The sequence below is a fragment of the Heterodontus francisci genome, chromosome 21 (genome assembly GCF_036365525.1).
Source record: "Heterodontus francisci isolate sHetFra1 chromosome 21, sHetFra1.hap1, whole genome shotgun sequence".
NCBI lineage: Eukaryota > Metazoa > Chordata > Chondrichthyes > Heterodontiformes > Heterodontidae > Heterodontus > Heterodontus francisci.
Window position 1 is genome coordinate 58,417,517 of NC_090391.1, and position 25,484 is coordinate 58,443,000.

The 25,484-nt window shown below is 44.0% G+C and overlaps 1 protein-coding gene across 1 annotated transcript in view; it reads right to left on the bottom strand.

Annotated features, from left to right (window-relative positions):
- Window positions 1–19,679: 19,679 nt before the first annotated feature.
- LOC137381141 (cytochrome c oxidase subunit 3-like) overlaps window positions 19,680–25,484 on the bottom strand; it is an 80,339-nt gene continuing 74,534 nt past the window's right edge. The window contains exons 9-10 of the mRNA XM_068053528.1: window positions 20,149–20,266; window positions 19,680–19,903 (exon numbers count right to left, since the gene is read on the bottom strand). Coding sequence (XP_067909629.1) covers window positions 19,680–19,903; window positions 20,149–20,266 — 342 coding nt within the window. The remainder of the gene's footprint in view (window positions 19,904–20,148; window positions 20,267–25,484) is intronic.

Here is a 25,484-nt window from a genome sequence, read left to right on the forward strand (position 1 = left end):
ATTCAAGTACCAGGACACGCAGACCCCTCTGTATTGTAGAGCACTGCAGTTTCTCTCCATTTAAATAATATTCTACCTTTCTATTCTTCCTGCCAAAGTGGGCAAGTTCATATTTTCCCACATTATACTCCATATGCCAAACTTTTTCCCACTCACTTAACCTATCTATATCCCTTTGTAGACTCTCTGGGGGGCGGGGATTTTATGCACTCCCCTGCGGTAGTTTGGATGCGAGGATACTCCGCCAGCATCCAGCTTCTGCTGAAATTTAGTCCAGACGGGAAGGTCTGTGAACGGCCTTCCAGTCCCACTGCCAATTGAAACCCTTAACAAGGTAACTAACCCTCAATTAAGGCCCTGCTCTTGTCGCAGCCGCAATTACCCGTGTGACGGGCAACCCTGTCACCGCATGGGAAGCACGGCGTGAAAAGCCGTGCTGGCTGTTTCCTGGCTGCAGGGTGGGGGTGCAGTGGTGGGAGTCCCTCATTCAAAACCATTTAGTGCCTGCATGAGGAACCTATCATCAGGAAGGGTGTCCCACTGAAGACCACCGCCCTGCCCTTGCTGCTGACACTCCACCCCTGTGACCACCACCCTGCAAGTCTCCTCCTGCCCTGAACTACTTTGAGCCTGTTTCCAGCACCGTTTCTCAATGTCTGGTGGCACTGCAGCTGTTGGCCTCTGATTGGTCAGCAGCTCGGCAAGGTTGGGACTTCAACGGGGTCCTAAACCGTACGGAAGGCCGTCCTCAGTCAAGTTAAGTGTCTGATTGGCACTAAATTCGGCGTACTTCCGTGCAAGAGGCGTTGTGGGGATTTCAGTGTCAGTTTCCCCTAATGTCGAGCCCCCCACCGCCAGCATAAAATTCCACCTTCATGTCCTCTTGACAACTTACCTTCTGAGATATCTTTGCGTTATCTGCAAATTTAGCTCCCATAGATTCGGTCCCTACATCCAGGTGATTGATGTAGATTGTAAATAGTTGAGGCCCCAGCACTGATACCCCCTGGCACACCATTAGTCAAACCCCACCAACCTGAAAATGAACCATTCATTCCTACTGTCTGCTCCCTGTTAGCTAAACAATCCTCTATCCATGCTAATATGTTACCCACGACACCATGAACACTTATTTTGTGCAATGACCTTTGATATGGCAGCCTATTTAATGCCTTTTGGAAATTCAAATAGACTAAATCTGCACGTCCCCTTTTGTCGACGTTGTTTGCACTGAACAAGAACAAAAACAAAGAACAAAGAACAGGACAGCACAGGAACAGGCCATTCGGCCCTCCAAGCCTGCGCCTATCTTGTTGCCTGCCGAAACTAAAACCTTCTGCACTTCCGGGGCCCATATCCCTCTATTCCCTTCTTATTCATATATTTGTCAAGATGTCTCTGAAACGTCGCTATCGTATCTGCTTCCACCACCTCCCCTGGCAGCAGGTTCCAGGCACTCATTACCCTCTGTATAAAAAACTTGCCTCGCATATCCCCTATGAACCTTGCCCCTCACACCTTAAACCTATGTCCCCTAGTAACTGACTCTTCCACCCTGGGAGAAAGCTTCTGAATATCCACTCTGTCCATGCCGCTCATAACTTTGTAAACCTCTAACATGTCGCCCCTCCACCTCCGTCGTTCCAGAGAAAACAATCCGAGTTTTTCCAACCTCACTTCATAGCTCATGCACTCCAGACCAGGCGACATCCTGGTAAACCTCCTCTGTACCCTCTCCAAAGCCTCCACGTCCTTCTGGTAGTGCGGCGACCAGAATTGCAAGCAATATTCTAAGTGTGGCCTAACTAAGGTTCTGTACAGCTACAACATGACTTGCCATTTTTTATACTCCATGCCCCGACCAATGAAGGCAAGCATGCCGTATGCCTTCTTGACAACCTTATCCACCTACGTTGCCACTTTCAGTGACCTGTGGACCTGTACGCCCAGATCTCTCTGCCTGTCAATACTACTAAGGGATTTGCCATTTATTGCATACCTCCCACCTGCATTAGACCTTCCAAAATGCATTACCTCACATTTGTCCGGATTATACTCCATCTGCCATTTCTCCGCCCAAGTCTCCAATATCCTGCTGTATCCTATGATAATCCTCATCATTAACCGCAAATCCACCAACCTTTGTGTCATCCACAAATTTACTAATCAGACCAGCTACATTTTCCTTCAAATCATTTCTATATACTACAAACAGCAAAGGTCCCAGCACTGATCACTGAGGAACACCACTAGTCACATCCCTCCATTCAGAAAAACACCCATCCACTGTTACCCTCTGTCTTCTGTGACTGAGCCAGTTCTGTATCCATCTTGCCAGCTCACCTCTGATCCCGTGTGACTTCACCTTTTGCACCAGTCTGCCATGCGGGACGTTGTAAAAGGCTTTACTAAAGTCCATATAGGCAACATCCACCGCCCTTCCCTCATCAATCATCTTCGTCACTTCCTCAAAAAAGTCAATCAAATTAGTAAGACACGATATCCCCTTCACAAAACGATGCTGTCTCTCGCAAATAAGTTCGTTTGTTTCCAAATGGGAGTAAATCCTGTCCCGAAGAATCCTCTCTAATAGTTTCCCTACCACTGACGTAAGACTCACCGGCCTATAATTTCCAGGATTATCCTTACCACGCTTCTTAAACAAAGGAACAACAGTGGCTCTTCTCCAGTCCTCTGGGACCTCACCTGTAGCCAATGAGAATGCAAAGATTTCTGTCAAGGTCCCAGCAACTTCTTCCCTTGCCTCCCTCTGTATTCTAGGCTAGATCCCTTCAGGCCCTGGGGACATATCTACCTTAATGCTTTGCAAGACACCCAACACCTCCTCCTTTGAGACAACAAGATGACTGAGACTATCTGCACTCCCTTCCCTCTGCTCATCATCCACCAAGTCCTTCTCCTTGGTGAATACTGATGAAAATTATAGACCTGTGAGCCTTACTTCGGTTGTGGGTAAAATGTTGGAAAAGGTTATAAGAGATAGGATTTATAATCATCTTGAAATGAATAAGTTCATTAGAGATAGTCAGCACGGTTTTGTGAAGGGTAGGTTGTGCCTCACAAACCTTATTGAGTTTTTTGAGAAGGTGACCAAACAGGTGGATAAGGGTAAAGCCGTGGATGTGATGTATATGGATTTCAGTAAGGCGTTTGATAAGGTTCCCAAGGTAGGCTATTGCACAAAATACGGAAGTATGGGATTGAAGGTGATTTTGTGCTTTGGATCAGAAATTGGCTAGCTGAAAGAAGACAGAGGGTGGTGGTGGATGGCAAATGTTCATCCTGGAGTTTAGTTACTAGTGGTGTACCGCAAGTATCTGTTTTGGGGCCACTGCTGTTTGTCATTTTTATAAATGACCTGGAAGAGGGTGCAGAAGGGTAGGTTAGTAAATTTGCGGATGACACTAAGGTCGGTGGAGTTGTGGATAGTGCCGAAGGATGTTGTAGGTTACAGAGGGACATAGATAGGCTGCAGAGCTGGGCTGAGAGATGGCAAATGGAGATTAATGCGGAAAAGTGTGAGGTGATTCACTTTGGAAGGAGTAACAGGAATGCAGAGTACTGGGCTAATGGGAAGATTCTTGGTAGTGCAGATGAACAGAGAGATCTTGGTGTCCAGGTACATAAATCCCTGAAAGTTGCTACCCAGGTTAATAGGGCTGTTAAGAAGGCATATGGTGTGTTAGCTTTTATTAGTAGGGGGATCGAGTGTCGGAGCCACGAGGTCATGCTGCAGCTGTACAAAACTCTGGTGAGGCCGCACCTGGAGTATTGCGTGCAGTTCTGGTCACCGCATTATAGGAAGGAAGTGGAAGCTTTGGAAAGGGTGCAGAGGAGACTTCCTAGGATGTTGCCTGGTATGGAGGGAAGGTCTTACGAGGAAAGGCTGAGGGACTTGAGGTTGTTTTCGTTAGAGTGAAGGAGGAGGAGAGGTGACTTAATAGAGACATATAAGGTAATCAAAGGGTTAGATAGGGTGGATAGTGAGAGTCTTTTTCCTCGGATGGTGATGGCAAACACGAGGGGACATAGCTTCAAGTTGAGGGGTGAAAGATATAGGACAGATGTCAGAGGTAGTTTCTTTACTCAGAGAGTAGTAGGGGCGTGGAACGCCGTGCCTGCAACAGTAGTAGACTCGCCAACTTTAAGGGCATTTAAGTGGTCATTGGATATACATATGGATGAAAATGCAATAGTGTGGTTCCGATGGTTTCACAGGTCGGCGCAACATCGAGGACGGAAGGGCCTGTACTGCGCTGTAATGTTCTATTCTATTCTAAAGTACACATCTGGCTCCTCACCCATTTCCTCTGGCTCCACGCATAGATTCCCTTCTCTGTCCTTGAGTGGGCCAACCCTTTCCCTGGTACCCTCTTGCTCTTTATATATGTATAAAAAGCCTTGGGATTTTTCTTAATCCTGTTTGCCAATGACTTTTCATGACCCCTTTTAGCCCTCCTAACTCCTTGCTTAAGTTCCTTCCTACTGTCTTTATATTCCTCAAGTGCTTCGTCTGTTCCTAGCCTTCCAGCCCTTACAAATGCTTCCTTTTACATTTTGAATAGGCTCACAATATCCTGTGTTATCCAAGCTTCCCGAAATTTGCCAAACTTGTCTTTCTTCCTCATAGGAACATGCCTGTCCTGGATTCTAATCAGCTGACGTTTCAAAGACTCCCACATGTCAGATGTTGATTTACCCTCAAACAGCCGCCCCCAATCTAAATTCTTCAGTTCCTGCCTAATATTGTTATAGTTAGCCTTCCCCCAATTTAGCAACTGCACCCGAGGACTACACTTATCCTTATCCACAAGTACCTTGAAACTTATGGAATTATAGTCACTACTCCCTAAATGCTCCCCCACTGTAACTTCGACCGCCTGGCCGGGCTCATTCCACAATACTAGGTCCAGAATGGCCCCATCCCTAGTTGGACTATCTGCATACTGTTTCAAGAAGCCCTCCTGGATCCTCCTCACAAATTTTGCCCCATCCAAGCCCCTAGCACTAAGCGAGTCCCAGTCAATATTGCGTAAGTTAAAATCACCCACCACTACAACCCTGTTACCTTTACATCTTTCCAAAATCTGTCTTCATATCTGCTCTTCTACCTCCCGCTGGCTGCTGGGAGGCCTGTAGTAAACCCCCAACATCGTGACTGCACCCTTCCTATTCCTGAGCTCCACCCATATTGCCTCACTGCATGACCTCTCTGAGGTGTCCTCCCGCAGTACAGCTGTGATATTCTCCTTAACCAGTAATGCAACTCCCCCACGCCTTTTACATCCCCCTCAATCCAGCCTGATGCTTCTAAAGCCTGGAACATTTAGCTGCCAATCCTGCCCTTCCCTCAACCAAGTCTCTGTAATAGGAACAACATCACATTTCCAAGTACTAATCCAAGCTCTACGTTCATCTGCCTTACCTGTTATACTTCTCGCACTGAAACAAATGCACTTCAGACCACCAGTCCCGCTGTGCTCAGCAGCATCTCCCTGCTTGCTCTTCCTCTTAGTCCTACTGGCCTTATTTACTATGTCCTTCTCATTTACTTCACTTGCTGTCCTACTGCTCTGGTTCCCACCCCCCTGCCACACTTGTTTAAACCCTCCCGAGTGACGCTAGCAAACCTTGCAGCCAGGATATTAGTGCCCTTCCAGTTTAAATGCAACTCGTCCTTCTTGTGCAGGTCCCATCTGTCCCTGAAGAGAGCCCAATGGTCCAGATATCTTAAACCCTCCCTTCCACACCAGCTGCTCAGCCACGTGTCTGGCTGCACTATCTACCTATTTCTCGCCTCACTGGCATGTGGCACAGGGAGTAATCCCGAGATTACAACCCTAGAGGTCCTGCTTTTTAACTTATTACCTAAGTCCATAAACTCCCCCTGCCGGACCTATCACTCTTCCTGCCTATGTCATTGGTACCGATGTGTACCACAACCTCTGGCTGTTCACCCTCCCCCTTCAGAATGCCCTCTGTCGGTTCGGAGACATATTTGACCCTGGCACCAGGCAGGCAACATACCTTCCTGGAGTCTCTTTCACGTCCACAGAATCGCCTATCTGTGCCCCTGACTATAGAGTCCCCTATAACTATTGTTGTTCTGCGTTTTGTCCCTCCCTGCTCAACAACAGTTCCAGCCGTGGTGCCACTGCTCTGGCTGCTGCTGTTTTCCCCTGATAGTAGATCCCCCCCCCCCCCAACAGTATCCAAAAGAGTATACTTGTTAGAGAGGGGGATAGCCACAGGGGAAATAAAATCAGGAAGTGCTGAACATCAGACCTGAAACGTTAAATCTCCACAGATATTGCCAGAAATGCTGAGTATTTCCAGCACTTTCTGTTCTCATGTCTTTTTCATATATAGTGCAAATGGTGATGATCTTTAGCGTGGCTCATTCTTTGCCACACTGGAGAGGGAGTGATGGGAAAGGAATCTAAAATTAATTGAAGCAAAAAATGGTGTAATCCAAAAATTCTAAGGACTCTCCCTAATTTCCATGCCCGACTTAAATCGTATCATATCAGTGACACTTTAGGTTCCTGGAAATGCACGGAGCAAAAGGAGCTGTGTGTGAGCTGAAAGTTGTTTTTATTTGTTTTGAGGCATTTCACATTCGCTTACCGTATGTTTGTTTGGAAGGTTTCCATTATACTTATCTGTTGTCACGCTCACACAAGGAGTAACTGTGAACTATAAAGCGAATGATGAATTAAACTCCAAAATTTACACACTTTTGAAATAAGACAAAATGGAATAATGGGTCACGTGACCTCCCCTGTACTGAGAATATACACAGTGACTGCTGGAGATGGAAGCCATCATCATGTCTGGACCAGTCTGGAGAAAGCATATTGAAATTGAAGCAGTCCATTCGATGTTAATGGCCCATATCTTCAAGGATTGGGTTGACCATGACTTCACGGGCAGAGAGACTCCAAACTCCAAGCCAAGATAATAAGTATGAAATACCACCACTTTATCAAAATGGGCACCATTCAAACGCCATTGCCGAGCAATGACCACACATTCAGAGACACAGATGGTGATCATTCAGCACATCGTGTCTGCGCTGTCCAAAAATAAACACAGCCGCCCACTCGAAACCTATCTTCCAGCATCTGGTCCGTAGCCTTGCTGGAAGGAAGCTTTGCATGTTAAAACATATAGTCACACTAATAATCAAAATATTTCATTTTAATTCTTTAAAGATCATTAATGACTTCATGGCTTAACATGACGTTAGCACCTGGGCTGTGAATGTAGCAGCTTAAAGTGCACTGTCCATCAAAAACAGCATTTTGGGATAAAATCTAGTAAACTGCTGCCCAAATCGCAACAACGTAATCCAACTCCCTGCATGCACACCAGATTCCCTCTCGACTGCAGGCTTTGTTTTTTCTATAGTTGACCTTTAGTTGCTATTTAGCATCTTCTCTACAGAAGGGTGGTGTTTCCTGGAAGTTCATCAGTAAGCTGGTATCATTGGTTTTAGTAGAAAGTGTCTCTCACCTGTTCCTTGGAAATTTCATCAATTCAGTCTTTTTGCAGTTCTGTTAGCCATTATTATATCTGTTCTGCGTCTTTAGGGTCCTATTTCTGTTTTAAAATACCCTCCCTATTTATGGATTCTCCTCTTTTGGTCTTTATACTCCCCCTCTTCAGTGCCTTTATTGCCTTTTCATTTCCAATTGTTGGAGAAAATCCAGATTGTACCCAATTGTTGAACAAATTCTCCGGACTCAGACGTTGAGAATCAAACCCTTTATTGCATGATATCATGGGGGATAACACCTTACCTAAATGCGGTTCAGTGCTACTCCCAAAGAGCTACAGATCGCCGTGGACTTATATAGTATAAAAAAGGTAGAGCTAACAGTTTCACAATTAGATAAGCACCCACAAGACTGCCTACGTAACGGTGCACCATGCAGGGTCCGAGGTCAGCGAAACATCAGTTTCAACAATAACAAGCTAGTTCCTTAATTCTATGCCCACTCCAGACACCATATCTGGCCGTAATGTCTGATTGTGGTTAGCTGCTCTGTCTACAATTTATGACCGTTGGTTGTGGTGAGATTAGCTACAAGCTGTGTCCTGTTTTTCTGCTTCTACAAAGTTATGTAATAATTTGCAAAGCTAAGAAAATTTCTCCAACACCAATATTCTGCACTCACCTGGTAAGAACTGCATTAGAATGACCTGAGTGATGTTGCTCCTAATTTCCTTAATTCTAGCTCTCTCTGTTTCTAGTTCTTGCTCTCTCTTTCTGTTTCTCCGCGCTCTTGCCTGCATATGCACTGGCTGGCTTTCTCATTCAGGCAAGCTTACCAATACTTTTTGCACTCGTGCTCTTTCGTGACTTGTTCAAGCCTAGCAGCACCACAGGATGTGTTTTAACTTCATCCTATATAGGTGGATGCCGCAAAGTCGCAATGCGTATCTGGGTGAGGCAGGCAAGTAAATATCTGCATAGATATAGGAGTGTTCAAATACTGAGTGTTCAACTGAAAAGCAAAGGGATTATTTGATAACTGAGAGTTAAAACACTAGCATAAGTGTTCAAATGTAATGGTCGTGATAAATTTGTGCATGCCATGTGCTTACAATCGAACTGGATAATTTACAAACGTGCTAAATGATGAAATGTCAATGTTGTCTTATCAACCAGTGGATGTGAGATGGTGGCATCATTCTTCAGAGCAGACTTTGGCTGAGCGAGGGAGGAAAACCAATGGAAAGATTTCCCAGTTTAACTATCATGGAATCATGCATTACTTCCCCTCCTCAAGACCAAGCTGTTGTATCCACAATGTCTCCATTTTTTGTTAGGGGTGTGGTAAGTGCCAGTGAGTTTCATGGCACAATAGATGTAACTGGGAAGAAGGAACTTTCAGAGATATCATCATTGACACACTTGCACAAAAACAAATTTCTGCAGTCATCTGAAATATAGTTTCAGTCACCCAATCGCCCTGTGGACACCGTCTACTCACGAGTATCATCCTCGCTTAGTAATGTGTCGTCAACATCATCACCATCCAGTCCCAAGGTTCCCAAGCGTTTCATCCTGGCAGCCGTCTGTAATTGGATCCAGAAGCGTTCTTGTAGATCAACTTCAGGCAATTGGGTTCCCAAGTGTTCTGCCTCAGTGACTGCCTGCTTTTCTAAAGGGGCATTTCCTTGGTGAAGGCACTATATCATAGGGAACATCCAAGAGGATGACCATCTGTATAGCAGCACTTTGCTAAGTACATGGATTGTTTCTATTAATCATGTTCATGTTGCTTAATGGCTGTTGCTTCTGTCAATATATTCATAGACATTAAAAAAAGGTCCTCTTGTATTTAAGAAAATAATTACCTCAGACCATTTGTTGCCATCTACTGATATGGAAGATGGCGGTGCGGCTGTTATTCGTGCTAATTCGCAATGCCTAATTTCCACATTGTTGATATCTTTTCTGTCTCTTGAGAATTTTGGCCATCATTTCAACTTTCTTTTGGAATGCTGTAGCAATGTTTGAGTTTTGCTGACATTCTTCATTAAATGTACAGGCCACACCAAGGTGTGGCACACTCATACCCTTATTCAGGGAATGAGCTGAAATCTATTAATTTATGATTTCTCCTCATCCTTGAACCTGGTTGCAACAATGTAACAAGCAGGTACAGATTGAAGGCTGGGTTCTTCAATGAGTGTGTGGCTAACCACAGGCACCTCTGGCACCTTAGAATTAGAATTAGAATTAGAACATTACAGCGCTGTACAGGCCCTTCGGCCCTCGATGTTGCGCCGACCTGTGAAACCATCTGACCTACACTATTCCATTTTCATCCATATGTCTATCCCATGACCACTTAAATGCTCTTAAAGTTGGCGAATCTATTACTGCTGCAGGCACGGCGTTCCACGCCCTTACTACTCTCTGAGTGAAGAAACTACCTCTCACATCTGTCCTATAACTATCACCCCTCAACTTGAAGCTATGTCCCCTCGTGTTTGCCATTACCATCCGAGGAAAAAGACGCTCACTATCCACCCTATCTAACCCTCTGATTATCTTATATGTCTCTATTAAGTCACCTCTCTTCCTCCTTCTCTCCAACGAAAACAACCTCAAGTCCCTCAGCCTTTCCTCGTAAGACCTTCCCTCCATGCCAGGTAACATCCTAGTAAATCTCCTCTGCACCCTTTCCATCGCTTCCACATCCTTCCTATAATGCGGTGACCAGAACGGCACGCAATACTCCAGGTGCGGTCTCACCAGAGTTTTGTACAGCTGCAGCATGACCTCGTGGCTCCGAAACTCGATCCCCCAACTAATAAAAGCTAACACACCATATGCCTTCTTAACAGCCCTATTAACCTGGGTAGCAACCTTCAGGGATTTATGCACCTGGGCACCAAGATCTCTCTGTTCATCTACACTACCAAGAATCTTCCCATTAGCCCAGTACTCTGCATTCCTGTTACTACTTCCAAAGTGAATCACCTCACACTTTTCCGCATTAAACTCCATTTGCCATCTCTCAGCCCAGCTCTGCAGCCTATCTATGTCCCTCTGTACCCTACAACATCCTTCGGCACTATCCACAACTCCACCGACCTTAGTGTCATCCGCAAATTTACTAACCCACCCTTCTACACCCTCTTCCAGGTCATTTATAAAAATGACAAACAGCAGTGGCCCCAAAACAGATCCTTGCGGTACACCACTAGTAACTAAACTCCAGGATGAACATTTGCCATCAACCACCACCCTCTGTCTTCTTTCAGCTAGCCAATTTCTGATCCAAAGCTCTAAATCACCTTCAACCCCATACTTCCGTATTTTCTGCAATAGCCTACCATGGGGAACCTGATCAAACGCCTTACTGAAATCCATATACACCACATCCACTGCTTTACCCTCATCCACCTGTTTGGTCACCTTCTCGAAAAACTCAATAAGGTTTGTGAGGCACGACCTACCCGTCACAAAACCGTGCTAACTATCTCTATTGAACTTATTCTTTTCAAGAATAACCTCCTGTTAGTTAATTGAGTAATAATAGCAGAAGCCTTGAACAGTCTTTCTTCCTTGGCCTTGGCTCACGTGAAGTTTCAAAGGCGGGAAGAGAGCAAATGAAAAATAGGAGTGGAGAAAGGTACAGTACAAAATCGAATTGTCACCATGTGACTGATTCAAAAATGACTAATCAAACCTAAACATTATTGGTCACATGGGTAACACGCTGGCCATATAAGTTAATGACCCACTCATGTATTTTATGTTGGGAAAGATTATTTCAAGCCTCTTTGATTGTGGTTTCTAAATAGCTCAGTGTGATTTCTGGAATCTTTCTTCTGATATTTAAGCATTATAATTCAAGACAACCTCTGGATGAGCTCTGGCAAAGAAAATATTTGTTAGCTACATTTTTCGCTTTACCAGGGCAAGCTATCATTGAGACAGCAGACATCTGTACGTCAGAGTTTAATAATTACCAAGTGAGTATTGGCTGAGAGTGGTGTTAATGAGTTGGAGTGGGCCGGGACTGGGCAGGTCTTGGAGCAAACATTTTATTGCAAACAGAATCTATTTAAACACAACGTTTACCAACTACCACAAACTGAACTCATGACCAAAACTATAGCAAAGTCTCCTGATAGAAGCAGGATTATTTCTGCAACAACGTGCAATGAGTGGAGCATAGGTATAAAATTATAGAATGATACAGTAGAGAAAGAGGCCATTTGGCCTATTGTCTCTGTGCCGCCTCTTTAAATGTGCTGTCCAGTGCGTCCCTCTCCCTTGCCCTTTCTCCATTGCTCTGCAGATTTTCCTCCTTCAAGTAATTCACCAATTCCTTTTTGAAGGTTGTTATTGAATCTGCATTCACCGCCCATTCAGGCAGTGCATTCCAAATCATAACTTGCTGCATTTAAAAAAAGCCTCTTCCTTTTGCCACTGATTCTTCCACCATGACATTATTTTTATTTAACTATATGTTTACTGACCCTTCTGCCACTGGAATCAGAGTAAATAAGGAGGAGTTATCAAATGCTTCATGATTTTGAACACCTCCATCAAATCTCCCCCTGACCGTCTATGCTCTAACAACAACCAGCCCATAACTGAAGTCTTGCATTCTTGGTGCCATTCTAGTAAATCTAGTGGCGCAATGAATAAAAATGGAAGCTACGTCTGTTTCAAAGATAACGTCACTATGTTGTGCTGTTTATTATACCTCTGTATTCTGCCATATGCCCCAAGTTCACATAGCTTCAAGGCCTCCTTTGTTAATCCCTTGTATCTATTTGAAAACATGGTATCAGTCCATTGCAAGATATGAAATGGGAATGTTTAATGCAGCAGAGTGGGTGTATAAAGGCACCGAATGGACAGAATTTTCATCTTATTAATGATCCAGTCAGCCTTTACAGCCTGTATCAAATCTTCACATCACCTTCTCTGCTGTAAGGAGAACAACCACAGCTTTGAGTTAAAATTTCAGCTGCGAAAGGAGGAATGAGAGGAGAGAGAGAGAGGGGCAGAGAGACAGAGAGAGAGCGTGCTTTCCAGAGGGAAAAGTTTGAGAAGGAATTACAAGCACAAAAAGACAGTGAAATCAGACAGATTGAATTGGTGAGGGAAAAATTGTCTTTCCGTAGTGGAGATGCCGCTGGTAATTCAAATGATCCTAGTCCAGAGACAAGCTGTGATTTCTTACACTATTCCCGATCAGTATCCACATTTGAAGATGACGATATTGAAGCCTTTTCTCATATACTTTGAGCATAAGTTGCTGAGACAGAACACTTGGGAACCTTGCCTTTTGGAGAGGTCTTGCACTTTTTTCTCTCTCTATATATAAAATATATTCATGAAAAGTAATTAATTTACTATTTCTTCATGTTACTGACCAAGATAGGACACCTGTCATTTTGCAGAGAGCCTCACCCAAGCAGACCCTGGAAACAGAACCTTCTGAGAATTCTCAGTTCACACAGATAATTTCACAAGATCGAGGTGAGGGGTGAAAATTGTCTCAATTTGATAAATCTATCCCAAAACATACATAAACCTCTGCCAGCAGATTTATATTTTCTTCTGATTTCACAAAAAGCTGGGAAAATCCAGATTCTTATCATTGAACTTACCCAACTGCACTCAGCAGGATCCAACTTGGAGTAATTTAGCTTCACATTACTCAGTAAACAGCTATTTGTCTGCATCTAATGAATGCATAAAGCCTCCTCCAGTTTAGTGACTCATGTCATCTAATCCCTCGTAAAGTTATATTGTGGCATGGGTACAAATCTGGAGTTGATTGTGGATTTAAGTAAAAATAATTCAGAATTTATCAGCATTATTCTGGTTTCTTCATTGTAATTCAAATTCATTATTCAACAATGCATTAAACATTTGATTTTACTGAAATCAAGAAGCATCTTTTTTCAGTTGGCCTCAGAGCACCTTGACGATGAAGCAGGAAAATTCAATGGGTTCCTCAGCACCGAATGTGCTGATCAGTAACACCCTCCCCACCAACTTTTCTGGTGAAAATTGGATACCAGAAAAATGTTGAAGACAGGATCAGCCTTCATGGCTGTGATTCTCTCATGATTAAAAATCCTGTCAACTCTCACTGTCCAGATTGCACCAAGCAGGAAGCCTCATTAGGTGAGGATCCCCAGTGCCTGTGGAATGCTATTGCAGTCAGAGTTTTAAAAAAATTCTTTGGAAACAAGCGACACTGGCAAAGCTGTCATTTATTGTTCATCCCTCATTGCCCTGAGAAGATGCTGGGACAGGCGCTATCATTGAGCCACTCCTCTTTTTTTGATGATGGTGTTTCCCCATTTGTGTTTGGTAGGGAATTCCAAGATTCAGACTGAACAATGAAGGAAGAATGACGTTTGTCAATGTTTTTCAGTGGTAACTCAATTGCTGTTTAACTGTTGGACCAGAGTAAAAACCCAATTGGTTCATTAATGTTCTTTCAGAAAGGAAACCTGATATCCTTACCTGGCCCATGCATGGTTGACCCTTAACTGCCCTCTGAAGAGGCTTAGCAAGCCAGTCAATTCTATCAAACTGTGACAAAAAAGGCAGCCAGTAGTGATCTTCTCAGGGGGTAACTAAGGACAGGGAATAAATTCTGGCAGTGTCAGAAGTACTCATATCCTGAGAATGGACTAAAAAAATGTTTTTCTTTTCAGTTAATGGGCCTCTGCAATAATGGTGTAAACCTACAAGCTTTTCTCTTGTGGCTTTGTGATACATTCTAAATCCTTGCAACAGATTCTAATCCTATTACTCTCAGCTATTCATAATTCTACATCTAGATTATAGTTGTATGCTTAATCCAATCAACACAATACAAATGAATGTGTAAATACCAATGTACAATTCCCCTGCTTTTCAGAGTTGGTGATGTCAGAGAAGGCCAATGTGTTCGATGTTTGGTACCCTGCGAACCTTGACCTTCTCCTCAGAATTCGTGACACAGACGAACTGGTTTGGCTGCAAACGCAATCGTGCTCAACACTACCTAGAGTACCCAAAAAGGGAACCTTGACACGCACACTAAGCAGGATTACACTGTGAGGAGACTAACTTTTTATGCACTTATGACCTACCACTCAGTAGTGGAATAGCCCTTGAGATCTTCAGCAGACCTTTCCTGCATTATTTTATTTTTCCAGTTCTTCAATCTCTTCTGCATGCACAGAATCAGACTTATCTTCAACAAAGGACAACTGCAAGAAATTAGGAAAAAGTTTATGATTGCCATTTATGTTGCACTTATTTTGAATTCATGTTCAGCTTTATATTTCACTGTTATTTTGTATACATTGTTGTGACTGAAGTGAGAAACGTGTTTAGGGGTCCTTTTCAACCTTCAACTGGACTACTACAGCAGGAGTTAATTTGAAACACACTGTGTTTTGAGCTCCGTCTTGGTGAATCCTTGTTCACCGCTTTCCAATTATAAGGCAAAGAAATTAGCACAAACAGGCATTCATAGGTTTAAAGAAGAGAAGTGAAATTTATTAAAACTTAAATTTGAACACTAATCCGGTTAACGCCGATGGATACACGCTGCGCCCCACGCTAGTATGCATACGCGAAATGCACATGCAAATAGAGACAGAAAAGAGCAGAAGAAAGATAAAGTGGAGAGGTTTGAGGCAATCTCTGAACAGTTTCTTGTTACTGTGCTTCGAACTCACTGTAGAGTCCTGTTGTAGGCACTTCTTGCTGGAGTTAATTCTTGCTTTTCGTTGGGGCCCAGTATTCTTCTTAAACCTTGTCTCTCTCTTCTCTTAGGGTTCATGTGTCTTCAATGAATTCCAAAGCTGAGGAGAATGAGACGTGAGGAGACAAGATAGAGATGTTCCCAATCCAGGAGCCAGCAGCTTTCAGTCTTCAAATTCTCTGTGGCGAATTCAATACCTGCAACACCTAGTTCGTCTATGACTAAACTGGTCTGATCATGTCTTCTGTGTATTGGGAGAAGAGACTGGTTCCTTTGTTACAACATTGTCTGCTAGTGTGCAAAAATGTCTTTCCGGCTAGGGGCCAGGCAATTCCTTGTAATAGACCCTCTTCTTCCCATCAACAATTTGAAGTTTAATGTCCATGTGGCAAAATTAATGTGCCTCATTGTTGGCTGGTGCGGGCCTGCACAACACCTTCACACCCAAGGGAATGAAATGCGATTTGAAAAAAAGACACATTTCATTAAAAGGTGTGAGAGAAATATAGAGAGAAAGAAACCCATGTATTTCTCTCATTCATTTCCATGCATTCATAAATCTTAAAGCTTATTAAAATTGTCTTTTCTGGGTGTTGCTTTAATTTCCCCTTTGTGGCATCCCAGTAACCAGGTGGTTCTTCGGGGAAGCTTTTCTTCAGTTTGCCTAATGCCAAATGACTTCAGGGGATGGGTGGTTCCCTTTTGCGTTGACTGTGGGGGAGGATTCTTTGTTAATCTCCCCTTTGTTCTCTGAGACACTCCGACCTGTAGGTAGTTGTGCAGACTTGACCGTATTCTCCTGTGGCACTTCGGTTATATGAGGCATCACCCTCATGGTTTTTGTGCCCCACTAGAGGTCTCTCTTTGTCTCTGCAGGATCCTGTAAATGATGTTAGCAATTCTGGTGGGGTGCTTCTGGAGTCTGCATTTATGTAGGAGGATGTGGGTGCACATTTTCACACTTTTCGGGGTTGGCTGACCAGACAGTCGGGATTTTCTTCAGGACTTTTTCTCGGGCTTCCTTTAACCTGCCCTCTTAGTCACTTTTTTCCCTTCTGTTTCTAAAATTTTGCCAGCCTTGCACCTACCTGCCCCTTTTTGTTCTTGGTGGGGGTCCCTTACAGTGCACCAGCCCTCTGATGGAGGGTCTGCCTAACACCAGTACAGGACGTAGGGGTGCATGTTTCATCGTCGGTTGGGGTTCCCCTCAATCTGCCAAAAGTAGCAACACCTCCAGTACTCTGCCACATCTTTGTGCAGTTTTGACCAGTCAAATTGCTGTCTTATGCGAGCTTTGGTCTATCATATACAGAGACGAACAGCCACTGTGGTCTCGTAGGTCCTTCATAATATTTCCAACCAGTACCTCTGTGGAACCACTAATTGGTGAACTAATGCCCTCTCCTTGCTCTCAGGTCTATGAGGAGAACTCCATTTCCTCATCAGTACCTCATTCTTTAAATAGTAGCAATCAGGGACTCCCTTTGCTTTTCTTTCAAACCAGACAGCCTATGCTAACTCTCGGAATACTGGGTCGGCTTGCTGAGCCGCAGCGAGGGATAATCCATTGAATTCGTTCCCTGGGTCTTCTAACTTTCCAAAGAAAGTCCTGGACAGGCAGACCTCAAGGTAATCTGTCTTAAAATGCAGTACTTTCTGGGGGAGCTGATTTGATCATGGCCTGATCCATTACACATCCAGGGAAAATGCAGGAGACCATCTCCTGCCACTTCCCTGTCTCTTTGACCTCCTGCGGCCTTTCTTTCACTACTTGGCGTGGGGGGAGGGTGCGGACTATCACCTTCACCCTCGCCAGATCATTACCATGGATCAGGTCAACCTTGTGTCAGACAAACTAGGGATAATCCCTACGGTCACCGGTCCCGAAACTCCAGGTGCACCCGGTAATCAGGTACAGGTATACACTGCCCTGCAACACCATTTACCACCATTTTGAAATTCACTGCACTCACTGGGCGAAAGGTCAGGCCTTTTCCCAGTAAAGGGGATCGAGTTGGCCCTGTGTCCCTGAGAATTATTATGGGCTTGCTGGCCCCACTCGAGGGGTATGGGGTTAATTTCCCTTCAAAGACAAAACCATGATAACCTTCAAGAATCCTATCAGCTTTTCCAGCACTGGTATAGTAAGCTTCCTGGGTTGCATTCTTGCTGCAGTTAAAGCCACCGCTTCTTCTGTGTTTAGCACCAGGTCCCCGTCTTCACTGAGCAGGTGTGCCCTGATTAACCCTATCGGTTTTACCTTCAGTTTCCGGCCGTCAGCTTTTAAATGCGCTGCTTTCTGACAATGGAAGCACACAGGTCTGCGGGTCTCATTCTTCCTCACTGCATTTTCATTTTTGTCTGGAGGAGGGCCCCCTGTGTCTCCTGCTTTCATTTCTCTCCCAGGATTGCCTGGGTGGAGATCACCTTCCCACCCTTCGTCCTTTTTGGATTTCTGGGAGTGATTAGGAAAGGTTTTCCCCTGGGAAACCGACCTATAAATTAAAGCCAGCTCATCAGCCAGAATGGCCTCTCGCCAGCCTCTCTGGACGCACTGCTCTTCTACATGGGTCTTTATTGAGAGGGGGAGAGAGTTTTTAAATTCCTCCAACAGAACTACTTCCCTGAGATTCACATGGCTTAGTGGTATTTTAAGAGTCCTCAGCCACTGGTCAACAGCCAGGTGCTTACTTCTTTTAATCTCCAGCTAGGTTTGATTGGATTGTTTGTTGAGGGTTCATATGCCCCAAGGATAGCCTTTTTGGTCAGTTCATAATTAGCTGTACTATTATCTGGCAACAAGGAATAAACCTCATGGGCTTTTCCAGTTTGCTTGCTTTGTAGTTAAAAAAAAAACAGGTCTCAGCTGGCCATTTTAGCTGCCTTGCAAGTTTCTCAAAAGACACAAAAAATGCTTCCACATCTTCATCATTGAATTTTGGAATTAGTGAAGTGAGATTTAGCAATTTTTTGCCCAGCCTGAATTATGCTCCATATTGGCCATGCTTTCACTGGGGTTACTCTGTCACCCCTGATTTAACCCAAACTCCTCCATGGACAGTGCTTTTAACTTATCCAAAGTTACTTCACCCTTTCTTCGAAAGCTGCTAGCTTCAGTTGCAGACATGTTAGTATTCAATCACACACAACCAGGTGAAAACCTGTATCGAAAACGTGATCTTTTTGATTGGGAACAATTCGGTTTCCCATTTCCAATTTCCCTTGTTTGTCTGTGGGTAAAATGACGGACGCAGGCACCCAAATTTCTGTTATGACTAGGTAAGAAAGGTGTCTGGGGGTCCCCTTCAGCCTTCACTTGGTCTTACTGTAACAGGCTTCACTTTTCAACACACCGTGTTTTGAGCTCCCGCTTTGGTGAATCCTTGTTCACCGCTTTCCCAATATCAGGCAAATAAATGAGCACAAACAGGTTTTCTTAGGTTTAAAGAAGAGAAATCAAATTTATTAAAATTTAAAAGGCAATTCGGTTCATGCCGACGGATACACATCTCGCCCCACGCTCTGTCGGCTGTTTCCGATCGTCTGAGGTTCATTCAGCCTTGCTGGTCACGACCGAACCCACTTATTTACAGTCGAGGGTCTGGGCTTACCTTCATGAATCACAATGAAGGATGATGAATAATGCAATCGACTCAGGTTTCAGATTCGAATAATGAAAGTATGTTTAATATGTACTGCAAATCGCAATATGGCAAAACCCATGCTGATGTTCCTAAATGACTAACCACAAATAGATTACTCCCCTTGGATTTCTTAAACTAAGCACCTCTTTGTTCCCTAACTCACGGTCAGTTACCTCCCAACACTACACTAATCCCCTTTTCTAAGGTTTGGTCGGGACATGCAGAGGTAACTCTCCACATGGCTGTGAGTTGAGTATTCTGCAGGCTGCGGATGAAATGCTCACCCTGCTGACTTTGGATGCCGGGTCGTGTCTTCTCTGATCGAAGTCCTTGGGGCCGTAACCATTCCTTAGGGCATGCGAATTCCTTTGGTCCTGGTTGTAGAGGGAGCAGCGTGCTCTGATCTTCTGTCCCGTAGAGCTGTGTGGCTGCTTGTCCATTTGACATCAACTGTTCCAATCCTCTCCTTCCTCAGGCTGCTTCACTTCTACTGTTTCAGCAGTCTTGCTTTTTCCAGCAAAACCCGAATGTTCCCTTTTTTCTGATTGATCTTGACAGACGAGGGAAAACGCTTTGATTGGTCTGGAGAGAAAGTTTTGTTTGAATCTGCAGTATTTTCCCGCCTCTCATCTAGCTGGTTTCGGTGGGGGAGGGGGGGACGGACAATGGGAACTGTTGGTCTTGCGTCATCTAGTTGAGTACTGTACAAGATGTGAACTGTTTCCGATGGGTTCCGTTGTCCAGACCGATTGACTTGATGATATCAACCGATGGATTTCATTGTCTCCTTAAGCAGCTTGGAGCCAGTGATGATGTGGGTGGTTGGCTGAGAGCAGAAGGCAATGTCTCTGTTGGCTGGAGTGGGTTTTGGTTCAGCATTTGAAAAGCTTGTCCTTTCTGGTCTGAGACCAACAGCCTGTCCTCTGGTAACTGTGTTTTCAGCACTGTCCTTTTGACAGCCATTTTCCCCCAACTGGGGTCTTACCCCTGGCGAATAAAGTCTTGGATTAAAAATGATAATCATTCAGCTAACATGCATACGCGATAGGCACATGCAAATAGAGACAGAAAGAGCAGAAGAAAAATCAATGGAGAACTTTGAGGCAATCTCTGAACAGTTTCCTGTTACACATGCTTCCGGCTCACTGTAGAGTCCTTTTGTAGGTAGTTCTTCCTTGTAGGCAATTCTTGCTTTTCATTGGGGCCCAGTATTCTTCTTAAACCTTGCTCACTGTAGGAGACATTTCTCTCTCTTGGGGTTCTTGTGTCTTCAATGGATTCCAAAGCTGGGGAGAACGAGATGAGAGCTGACCAGAGAGAAATGTTCTCAATCCAGGAGCCAGCAGCTTTCTGTTTTCAAATTCACTGTGGCGAGTTCAAAACCTGCAACAACCAGTTAGTCATGTGGCTAAAATAAAAGCACAATACTGCAGATGCTATATTATAATTATTTATTACAGTCATGCGACGAAGCTAGTCTGACCACGTCTTCTGTGTATCAGGAGCAGGGACTGGTTCCTTTGTGCCAACACTGTCTGCTAGTTTGCAAAAATGTATTTCTGGCTAGGGGCCTGGAAATTTCTTGCAATAGGCCGTCTTTCCCCAGCAATAATTTGATGTTTAACGTGCATATGGTGAAATTAATGTGCCTCATTCTCGGCTGGTGGGAGCCTGCATGACAAAGTATATATATATATATATATATATATATATATATATATATATATATATATATATTTGTAAATGTAAGCCTTTTTAGGGAAATAAATCTTCAAAGAATGCAGTGCGGAGACCAGATCCCTGAGATATGAATACATTTACACCTATGTTTGTCCTCCATTTATCCTTATTTGTATTCAATTACTTGGAATTGCCATTACCTGGTGTGGGGTAGCCTACAGTGATCTGTTTAAAGAATGAGCAATACCTTTTGTGTGTGAAAGTGCAGCCCTTGATGTTCAAGATCCAAATAAGACACAAATTCATTGACCTCTTCAATTTACTGCAATCACTTCACAGGTGTAGGACAGCATTGATTATGTATGTTCACTCAATAGATTTATCCAAAACAAAATCCCTTCAAAGTAGCAAAAATGCCAAGAATGTCTGAACAGTATCTGAGACCCTATCAAATTCAGTTTTGCACTATGTGTAATTTAACTAGCAGAGAAAGCAAGTGTTGAAGCTCTTTAACATTTCTAGTGTCTTCCACAAACACTGTTGCAGTGTCCTTTCCCAATCTGAATCTATGTGGTGTGATGAGGATGGTATTTTAGGAGCTCATTACCCTGGTTTTGGGAAGCCTATGTACTTTCTTTCCTCCTCCAATCCATCACTTGGTGCCCTGTAAAGCATTTACTATTCAGACACAATTACAGAAAACCACTCGCTATTAAAAAGGTTCAGAATCTGGGCTATACCAACAACAGTAGGCACTTATATTAAAGGAAATCATCTTTTTATATTATTATTTGTTCACGGGATGTGAGCGTCGCTGGCCAGGCTAGCATTCATTGCTCATCCCTAATTTCCCTTGAGAAGGTTGTGAGTTATTTGTGAAATTTTCTACGTGTATATTTTTGTAAATATTTTCCATATTCCTTTTATAGTATTTCATTCGTTTTAAAAAGTTACTAAAATAAATTTCAGTACATAAATGTTTCGTGATTTCCACATTCCCTATTTTATATTGTCTGCCCCCATCCCATGCTAAAATGTCTTTATATTTTTGCTATTGCCTTTGGTATTGCAGAGGAGGTGCCGTGGGAAGGGGATGAGGTGGTGGGGGTAATGGAGGAGTGCACCAGGGTGTCACGGAGGGAACAATCCCTTTGGAATGCTGACAGGGGAAGGGAGGGGAAGATGCCTTTGGTAGTGGCATCAGGCTGGAGGTGGTGGAAATGGCAGAGGATGATCCTTTGGATATGGAGGCTGATGGGGTGGAAAGTGCGGACAAGGAGAACCCTGTCGCGATTCTGGGAGGGAGGGGAAGGGGTGAGGGTAGAAGTGTGGGAAATGGGCCAGACATGGTTTAGGGCCCTGTGACCCACAGGTGGGGGGGGGAGGGGCGGTGGAATCCTCGGTTGAAGTAAAAGGAATACATATCAGAAGCGCTGTCATGGAAGATAGCATCATCAGAGCATATGCGTCGGAGATGGAGAAACTGAGAGAATGGAATGGAGTCCTTACACGAGGCAGGATGTGAGGATGTGTAGTCGAGGTAGCTGTGGATATTAGCAGACAGCATATCCCCAGAAATGGAGATAGAGAGGTCGAGGAAGGGAAGGGAAGTGTCAGAGATGGACCATGTAAAGGTGAGAGAAGGGTGGAATTTAGAAGCAAAGTTGATAAAGTTTAACAGTTCAGGGCGGGAGCAAGAAACGGCGCCGATACAGTCATCAATGTACTGGAAAAAGTGTTGGGGGAGGGGGCCTGAGTAGGACTGCAACAAGGAATGTTCGACTGATCCCACAAAAAGACAGGCATAACTAGGACCCATGCGGGTACCCATAGCAACACCTTTTATTTGAAGGAAGTGAGTGGAGCTGAAGGAGAAGTTGTTCAATGTGAGAACAAGTTCAGCCCGGTAGAGGAGGGTGGTGGTGGATGGGGACTGGTTGGGCCTCTGTTCAATGAAGAAGCGGAGAGCCCTCAAACCATCCTGGTGGTGGATGGAGGTGTAGAGTGATTGGACGTCCATAGTGAAGAGGAGGCGGTTAGGGCCAAGAAACTGGAAATTGTCAAAAAGACGTGGGGCCTCAGAAGAGTCACGGATGTTGGTGGGAAGAGACTGGACCAGCGGAGAAAAGATAAAGTCAAGATAGGAAGAAATACGTTCAGTGGGACAGGAGCAGGATGACACAATGGTTCTGCCAGTACAGTCCTGTCTGTGGAAACCGGGAAGGAGGTAGAAGCGGGCTGTCCAGGTTTGTGGGACTTTGAGATTGGAAGCTTTAGAGGGAAGATCTCCAGTGGAGATGAGGTCAGTGATAGTCTGGGGGAAAGTAGCTTGATGTTCAGTGGTGGGGTCATATAACTGATGAATGTGTAGCTTTACTGAGGTTCAGAGAGAGCAGAGAGCAACAGGTGCAGACACAAACACGGAAACACACAAACAGAAGCACACACACAAAGAGAAACACACACACAAAGAGAAACACACACGCACACAGAAACACACACACACACACACACACAGAAACACACACACAGAGAAACACACACACAGATGCAGAAACACACACACACACACAGAAACACACACACAGAAACAAACATACAGAAACACGCACACAGAAACACACACACACAGAAACAGGCACACAGAGAAGCACACACACAGAGAAACAGACACAGAGCAAAACACACACGCAGAGAAACACACACACACAGAAACACACACAGAGAAACACACAGAGAAATACAAAGAGAAACACACATAGAAACACACAGTGAAATACACACAGTGAAATACACACAGAGAAACACACACGCAGAAAAACATACACACACAGAAACACACTCAGAGAAACACAGAGAGAAACACACAGAGAAACACACATTGAAACACACAGTGCAACACACACATAGAAACACACACACACAGATACACACAGTGAAACAGACAATGAAACACACACAGAGAAACACACACACAGATACACAGAGAAACACACACACAGAAACACATAGGGAAACACACAGAGGAACACACAGTGAAACACACACACAGAAACACACACACACTGAAAATCACAGCGAAACACACAGAGAAACACAGACAGAAACACACACACAGAGAAATGCACATATAGAAACACAGACACAGATACAGAAACACACGCACACAGAGAAACACACACTGTGAAACACACACAGAAACACACACACACACAAACACACACACACACAAACACACACACAGAAATACACACACAGAGAAACACACACACACAGAACCACACACACACACACGGAAATAAACACACACACACAGAAACACACAAACACTCACACACACAGAAACACACACACACAGAAACACACACACAGAAACACACACACAGAAGCACGCACAGAAACATACACAAACACACACAGAGGCACACAGACAGAAACACACACACAGAAACAGACACAGAGAAACACACACATAAACACACACACACAGAAACACACACCCACACAGAAACACACACACACACAGAAACATGCACACGGAAACACACACAGAGAAACACACACACAGAAACACACGCACAGAAACACGCACAGAAACATACATAAACACACACAGACAGAAACACACAAAATCAGAAACACACACCCACACAGAAACACACACACACAGAAACACACACAGAGCAAAATACACACAGAGAAACACACACACACAGAAACAGAAACACAGAATCACAGAGCGAAATACAGACAGAAACACACACATGCTGAAACACACATACACAGAAACACAAACAGAGAAACACACACACACAGAAACACAAACACACAAAACACACACACACACAGAAACACACACACAGAATCAGGCACACAGAGGAAAACACACAGAGAAACATACACAGAGAAAAACAAACACAGAGAAACACACGCACGCCGAGAAACACACACAGAGAAACACACACATACACAGAAACACAAACACAGGAACACACACAGAGAAACACACACACGGAAACACACACAGAGAAACACGCACAGAAACACAAACAAATAAGCACACACACAGAAACACACACACAGCGAAACATACACACACACAGAAACACACACACACAGAAACACACACACAGAAACACACAGAGAGAAACACACACAGTGAAAAACACACACACAGAAACACACACATACAGGAACACACAGAGAGAAACACACAAAGAAACACACACAGAAACATACACACCCACAGAAACACAAACAGAGAAACATACACAGAGAAACATACACACAGACACAGAAACATGCACACACAAAGAAACGTACACAAAAAGAAACAGACACATAGAGAAACACACACGGAAGCACACACAGAGAAACACACACACAGACGCAGAAACACACACACACACAGAAACACACACACAGAAACACACACACAGAAACACACACACAGAGAAACAGACACAGAGCAAAACACACACAGAGATACTAACACAGCGAAACACACAGAAAAATACAAAGAGAAACACACAGAGAAAAACACAGTGAAATACACACAGAGAAACACAAACAAAGAAACACACACACACACACAGAAACACACACACACACAGAAACACACACACACACAGAAACACACAGAGAAACACACAGAGAAACTCACAGTGAAATGCTCACACGCAGAATCATACACACAGAAACACACACACAGAAACATGCAGAGAAATTCACACAGAAACACACACACAGACAGAGAAACACACACAGACAGAAACACACGCACACAGAAACACACACAGAGAAACACACACACAGAAATACACACACACACAGAAACGGACACAGAGAAACACACACATAAACACACACACAGAAACACACACCCACA